The following is a 7,614-nucleotide window of genomic DNA, read 5'->3' as shown; positions in this document are numbered from 1 at the left end:
ATATATATATATATATATATATATATATATATATATATATATATACATATATATACATACATATATGCTCAACTTAAATAAAGCCTTATATTTCCTATACCATAAAACTTTAACCAATCTAAAATACATCAGAGTATTTAGCAATCACCCTACTAATATAACAAAAAATTTGGTTAAAAACATTTTGCTTGGAATCTCTAAACTATCCGCTAATGTAAACATTTTCAATAATAGCGCCTTATATATGGCAGGATATAAGGAACAAATTAAGTATTATAACCACCTTGATCCTGGTTCAACCTCTAATAATCTGGTAGATAATAATTATGCTACTACTACTACTACTACTAATACTAATAATAATAATAATAATAATAATAATACTCATAATGTTCCTCCTGTAGACAATAATCCAGATAACAGCCCCTTATACTGAAATATCCAATTTCAATATGGTAACAGCCAGACTGTTGCATTGCACATGATCTGAGGCATGGAGCTCCATCATGCTAAAAAATCTCACCTTCATCCAAGTCTGGTACCAAATTGTCCTTCAGCAACTGGATGTATTTGGCACTATTCAAGTTACTATCAATTTTAACCAACTTTCTTGTACACTTTTTAAGTATTCCCAAAGCATCAGACTCTTACCCCGAAACTTCACTGTTTTCATCATGTAACATGGGTTGATTTGCTTTCTAAGTGAAAATTTGTCAGAAGGTCTCCAAGAAAGTGAAATGACCCACATTGGTCACAACGAAACAGTGAAGTTTGGGGATAAGAGTCTGATGCTTCTGGAAGTGAAAAGAAATATGACATGACACCACAATATAAACTAAGCCATTCAACTATGAAATAATTATAGTACTTATGTTTATAAAGGTAGAAAGGAAAGGAAAAGATAGAAGAAATGACAAGAAATCTTACCTTGTCAACAGCAGCTGAATTTATAAGAGGACCCATAGTCACTCCAGGCTTCAAGCCATCACCCACCTTCAAATTAGTTTCAATGGCTTTAGCAAAACACCTGACAAATTCATCATGAATTCCACTTTGGACAAGAAAACGATTTGCACACACACATGTCTGGTTGAATATAAAAATACAATGCAAAATTTTCACAAATGTATACAAAACTTTAAACTTTCTAAATTTATTCAATATAAGTTGAATGGGTAATTAATATTAATTGTTTTCTTAAATTGTATAACGGTAATCACAAGTATTTATGGCAACATACCTGTCTAAATGCTAACTAACTTGATTGTGAAGCAGGAATAGTATCTCAAACAAGTTAGATAAGCAATGTAACATGTCTTTCCACTAAATATAATTTGATACTTATTGTACAATTTTAGAAATCACCCAATTCCTAAAACATTAAAATATTCTTCACACAATAATAATACTAAATCTTTCTTAGTCTGGTAGATTGACAAATATAATATAGTACCTTACAGAATTTAGTTTCTAGCTTCTGTTAGGTGACCAAGTCTGTAATGGGAGTGGATGCTCAGAGAGTGTTACTACTAGAATAAGAACAGCCTGGGCAAAGTTCAGAAAGCTTCTACCCCTACTGGTGACAAAAGGCCTCTCGCTCAGAGTGAAAGGTAGATTGTACGATACATGTGTGCGAACTGCCATGCTTCACGGCAGTGAGACATGGGCCGTGACTGCTGAGGACATGCATAGGCTCAAAGAAATTAAGCTAGCATGATCTGCTGGATGTGTAATGTCAGTGTGCACACACGACAGAGTGTAAGCACCCTGAGGGAAATTTTGGACATACAAGCATCAGATGCGGCAGGCAAGAATGACGTTTGCACTGTTATGGTTGTGTACTATGGATGGATGAGGAGAGTTGTGCAAAGAAGTGCCACTCTCAAGCAGTTGAAGGAATCCAGAGTAGAGGTAGACCCAGGAAGACATGGAATGAGGTGGTGAAGCATGACCTTTGAATATTGGGCCTCACAGAGGCAATGACAAAAGACCGAGACCTCTGGAGATATGCTGTGACTGCGAAGACCCAGGGAATAAAGTGAGTTCACAGTTGTAGCCTATGCCAGTGTTGCATAACCAGCCCCAGCCCACTCAAAAGAACCTTGGATTGTAGGGTGACATGCTGTGTGATTGAGGAGACCTATTGAGTCAAGTACATCAAAATCAAAATCAAATGGAAATTGTAGTTGTGATCCCCATGCCTGTGGCACATAAAAGGCACCATCCAAACGTGGCCGATCCCAGTGCCGCCTTGACTGGCTTCCATGCTAGTGGCACGTAAAAAACACCAGCCAATCATGGTCATTGCCAGCCTCCTCTGGCCCCTATGCCGGTGGCATGTAAAAAGCACCCACTACACTCTCAGAGTGGTTGGAGTTAGGAAGGGCATCCAGCTGTAGAAACACTGCCAGATCAGACTGGAGCCTGATGCAGCCATCTTGCTCACCAGTCCCCAGTCAAACCGTCCAACCCATGCCAACATGGAAAACGGATGTTAAACGACGATGATGATGATGAAATCCACTGAGATTTAATATTTTCCTTTTTTCTGAATCAATCAAATAGATTAAAAGCCCAAATTTTGACCTTGTGTCTAAGGTGAAATCAGTAACTTCTGTTTTAAACAAGGTCTTTTTCATAAACAAGATGTTACTGTCAAGTTGACTCAGTCCAAGCATATGACTGATATTTACTTTACTAGAGATATAAGAGGCAAAATTAAATGACAACTAGGTTTTGTTAGTCATGAGTCTATTTTTCATATACTTAGTATCAAGTGCAAATTTCCTATCATTTTATTATATGTAAACCTCTACACTTTATGCCTGTCATTGTATTGTCCCCCTCATCCTTTGCCCTGGTGGCAAATAAATCATCATCATCATTATTATTATTGTTATTATTATTTGACTTTTGCTTTGCATTTGTACAAGTTGGCTCCAAGTCTCACCCAGAGACCCCAAGCGACAACAAGTTAGAAGTTCCTGTTGATGTTATGCCTAGGGTGTCATATATTTGGTTCTGTACATAGTACTGTTCTAGAGAATGTTTAAGAAAACATAAGAAAATTATGAGTTTATTTTAAAATTTGAGATTACATAGACAATATTTGGATATGGGCAGTTCCCATGAGCACTATCTTTTGAATTTCTGCCATTTGGGGGTTTCCTGGTATCTGATACTGTACTAAATTTTAATGAGGAAAAAGTGAAAGAATTTAGAAGAATGCCTTAGTTTCTCACCTGACCAGAACAACGGAATTTACATGCCATGGCTCCACTGACAGCTTTATCAATATCAGCGCTATTAAATACAATAAATGCGGCATTTCCACCAAGTTCAAGAGATAACCTTTTCACTGTTGATGCTGAATTTGACAACAAGACCTATAATGATGAAAAAAGCATTTATTTCAAAGATAGTATGTTTGATTTTAAAAAATGCAGCTTCAAATTTGTTTTGCTATGCACAAAAGAGCAGAAATGATTAACCATATATATCAAGTTCATTTATTAACAGGTTGAAAGTTGATGAAAGTAATTCAAAGGGCTAGATTTGTCACATTCTGTGTCATGCCGAATCTCCCAGAGAACTAGGTTAAAGGTACACGTGTCTGTGGAGTACTCAGCCACTTGCATGTTAATTTCACAAGCAGGTTGTTCCATTAATCAAATTAAATGGAACCCACACCGTCGTAACCAATGGAGTGTCAGCTGTTTTGTTGAAAGTTTGTTGCAGCACTTTCAAAATGGTGTGTAAATTTCTGTATCACTTCCATTTCCTTTTTTGGAGTTGCTTTCCTTTAATTAGGTTCCCATTTTTTCTCCAGTACCAGCAATTAAAACAGTTTGACTTTACCACATACAAAAAAATGATTAAGTACAATGTTTTTTGTGTCTCAACAGGGTTAATTAGCCTGCATTTAGGTCTAACATAAAAGTCAGGTACATGGTTTTTCAGTGTAATGAAAGCTTCCCTACTAACTCTAACTAAGCATTCAATTCTTCAATCTATATTAAACTTTTTGACAAAGGCTTTAATTTCTAGGTTAAAAAGTATATACCTATCGATCTTGCATAGGTTGTTAGTCTTTGACAGCATTCTTTACATCCAGCGGGTGATACATTTTGCCCTTATTCAACCACTTCATCATACAAATAAATAATGGCCTACCTTTCCCACACCTGTTGATCCTGTGAAGGAAATGGTTGCTATTTTAGGACTTTCACAGAGAAGCTTTCCTACAGCGGGAGTTTTATCTCTGGAAGATGTTACAACATTAACAACTCCAGCAGGAATACCTGCTTCTTCTGCAAGCTGAATAAAAAAAAAAGAAATGAGGAAAAAAGCAATAGAAATAAAATGCAGGCAAAAATAGGATAATTTTAATCCTTACACAGAGATTTACTAAAAAGCATTAACTAGTAGAAAATGGATCCTACAATAAGTGTGCAATTCTTAATAATGCATAGAATAAGAAACTTCATGGAATTTTTTTCAGTTTACATGTGAAACTAATGGCATCTTCTGCACAACATATTTTCAATATCCTATAACTGTTTATCTTCTACATATATAGTTATCCTGAAGGCCTGATGTTAAAGTTGAAGCTGAAGCATATTTATTCAATTGCAGCTCATAATTATAACAATTATCAGAAATGTACAGGTGGCATAATTATTGTTTGTGGTAGAGATAACAGCTAGTATTATTTTCATATAAATCTTTGATATGTTAGAAATATTATAACTTAAATGGAAAAAAAGGAGCAAAATGGTCTTTTTAAAATATCATTCCACTTAGTGCCTAACAAGAGTGCTAGCACATGAAGATTACATTTCCACTGATATTAGTTGCATATAAAGAAAAATTACAACAGTATTACTAGTTAATATAACTTACACACCATTGATTTAGAGTACTCTTCTACAGTATCTGGCAGTGCTAAATAAAATACCATATATGCTTGATTAATAGTCGATCTCATGTAAAATTCGACCCCCTATTTTTGGCCCCAAGATTGGGAATTCTCCAAAGACCCAGTATAAAAGTCAACCCTAGTATTTCACGAATAACAGGACAACATTTGTGGGTCAAGGTACCATATTATCCTGTACATAGAATTAACACTGTTACAAAATTGTGTGGCTACCTTACTGTAGTCTTCTCTAAAGGTGGAATACTTGGTGCTTATAATGAAATGTTCGGTGCTTATAGTAAAACACCATTTAATAGCAAGCACTAGACATCTGTTGATGGGTGCTACATTACCATTACTAAAATGTATGCACAGGATATGCTGCAAGCCTGCATACTTTTCAAGCACAATAAACACATGCATCATACACTTGTTTACAAGGTGAGAAACATGTTTCACACACAGCACTATTGGCGAACACTGGCAAGCGCCACTGTCATACAAAGCATGACTTTGATAAGCCTAAAAACATTCACTTAATCGCTAGATCAGTGGTTTCCATGCAACCTTCATATTTTACTAGGACATGTGCTTTAATGCATAGATTTGGTAATATTATTGTAATTCATTGTATTTTTGTTTTTATTCACTTACAGATCAGTTGGGCTTCTGCTGTAGATACGGTACTTCGGATTCTAGCTTGAATTTCAGCCCCTCAAAAGTAGTATCCATGTAATACTTGACCCCATATATTTGACATAAAAAATTCGACTTTTACACAAGTATATATGGTAATACTATTAACAAGTGACAGAAGCATAGTTTTATAACATGATTAAAGATCTAGTCACAATATATCAAATCTATATAATGATTTCATAAAGAAATACGCAAATACCGTCATCCCAAAATTAAGAAAGAATATCAAAGAAAAATGATATTTTGTAGTGTTGTAAACCACTTCTCAGGTTTTATTCTTACCTGACAAAGAGCAAGAGCAGACAGGGGTGTATCTTCAGCAGGTTTTATAACTGTGGTGCAACCAACAGCCAGCAGTGCACCGAGCTTCCGGGTAATCATTGCAATGGGAAAATTCCACTAGGAAGATTTAAATACAAGAATACATAAATTTTGTCCCTTACAAGGAGGTTTTAATGATCTTTTGCTTTTCTCCAAACCTAATTCATTGAAATTTAAACAATGGGTCAAATATATGAAGGAGTTATGTTATAAGGTCAGTTAAAATTCATCAACTATCAATCAGTATGATAAACACTCTCTGTACAATTATCAAAATACCTATTTTTTTCAAAGCCCTAATTTTCTATAACTTTTATATTTAAAAAATTTCTAGATGCTGCTGTCTTATGAAGTTTTCCTGTCTTGTCATTGAAAGCATGAAGCAGGTAGTAATAAACAGTTGACAACTGAGGAGGAGTTAGACTTCTTTTGGTATTTTGTTCTGCACCTATCTCAGTGTATTTACGTATTTTTCACTCATTGGTGATATCCTGTGTATTTTTTAGTATTTTTCCTGTGCTTGTCTCTCATGTGTTTACATATTTTTTACTCGCTGATGATGTCCTGTACTTAATGTGTATTTTTGATTTTTTCTAATTGAATGCCATGCAGCCTTTGTCAACAGTAAGTTTTTAAATTTATATATAATTTCTACGACTCCAAACTCTGTTCTCTGCCTATTTTCTTTCTTTCTCTCTATCCCTCCATAATTCTCTATACTTCTTTTTCTTCCCCTCCTCCTTTGCTATCCCCTGTCTATCTTTCTTTCACTCTCCACTATCTTTCTTTCCTTCTCTCTTCTCCTCACTCCCTTTGTTTCTTTCCTTTCTCCTCTCTCTTGTCCCCTTTCCCCTCTGCCTGTTGCTCACACGTGACTATAAGCCATTTTTCCCCGTCTCTCTGTCTTTTTTTTGGATGGGACATCCAGCCAGCTGGACATCATTTCTCTCACCACTCAATATTTTTTTCTCTTCTATATATTCTATATCCTTTCAGAATTCCTTCCAGGCATTACCCATTACTATTCATCTTGGCCTAACAGCTCTTAATGTCAGTCTTCATCGATTGTTTACTTTGTACGTCCACTCTAGTATTGTTAGCTTGTTCAAAGCCCTAACTCCATAAATTTTAATTTTAAAAAATTTCTAGATGCTTCTGTCTTATGAAGTTTTCCTGTCTTGTCGTTGAAAGCACAAAACAGGTAGTAATAAACAGTCGACAATTGAGGAGGAGTTAGACTTCTTTTGGTATTTTGTCCGGTACTCATCTCTGTGTATTTACATATTTTTCACTCAGTGATATCTTGCGTATTTTTTTGGTATTTTGTTCTTTGGACTAGTGTCTGATGAGACATCTGAAAAGTTATAGCCTTCATGGATGTGAAACCCTTGGTCACTCTACAACCAGACATTAACTTTATTAAACAGTTGACAACTAAGGAGGAATCAGACTTCTTTTGGTATTTTGTCCTGTACCTATCTCTGTGCTTCTTTTTTGTGTTTTGGATATATGATACGCTTTACTCTTTTACTTGTTTCAGTCATTTGACTGTGGCCATGCTGGAGCACCGCCTTTAGTCGAGCAAATCGACCCCAGGACTTATTCTTTGTAAGCCTAGTACTTATTTTATCGGTTTCTTTTGCCGAACCGCTAGGTTACGGGGACATAAACACACC

The 7,614-nt window shown here is 35.5% G+C and overlaps 1 protein-coding gene across 3 annotated transcripts in view; it reads right to left on the bottom strand.

Annotated features, from left to right (window-relative positions):
- LOC106879957 (succinate-semialdehyde dehydrogenase, mitochondrial) overlaps window positions 1–7,614 on the bottom strand; it is a 62,243-nt gene that overhangs the window by 23,670 nt on the left and 30,959 nt on the right. For all 3 annotated transcript variants that reach the window (XM_052966515.1, XM_052966516.1, XM_014929717.2), the window contains 4 exons: window positions 5,900–6,016; window positions 4,174–4,317; window positions 3,243–3,386; window positions 928–1,086 (listed from right to left, as the gene is read on the bottom strand). In XM_052966515.1, the coding sequence (XP_052822475.1) occupies window positions 928–1,086; window positions 3,243–3,386; window positions 4,174–4,317; window positions 5,900–6,016 (564 nt within the window). The remainder of the gene's footprint in view (window positions 1–927; window positions 1,087–3,242; window positions 3,387–4,173; window positions 4,318–5,899; window positions 6,017–7,614) is intronic.

This window comes from Octopus bimaculoides, chromosome 3 (genome assembly GCF_001194135.2).
Source record: "Octopus bimaculoides isolate UCB-OBI-ISO-001 chromosome 3, ASM119413v2, whole genome shotgun sequence".
Classification (NCBI taxonomy): Eukaryota; Metazoa; Mollusca; class Cephalopoda; order Octopoda; family Octopodidae; genus Octopus; species Octopus bimaculoides.
This window is presented reverse-complemented; position numbering and strand designations above follow the sequence as displayed.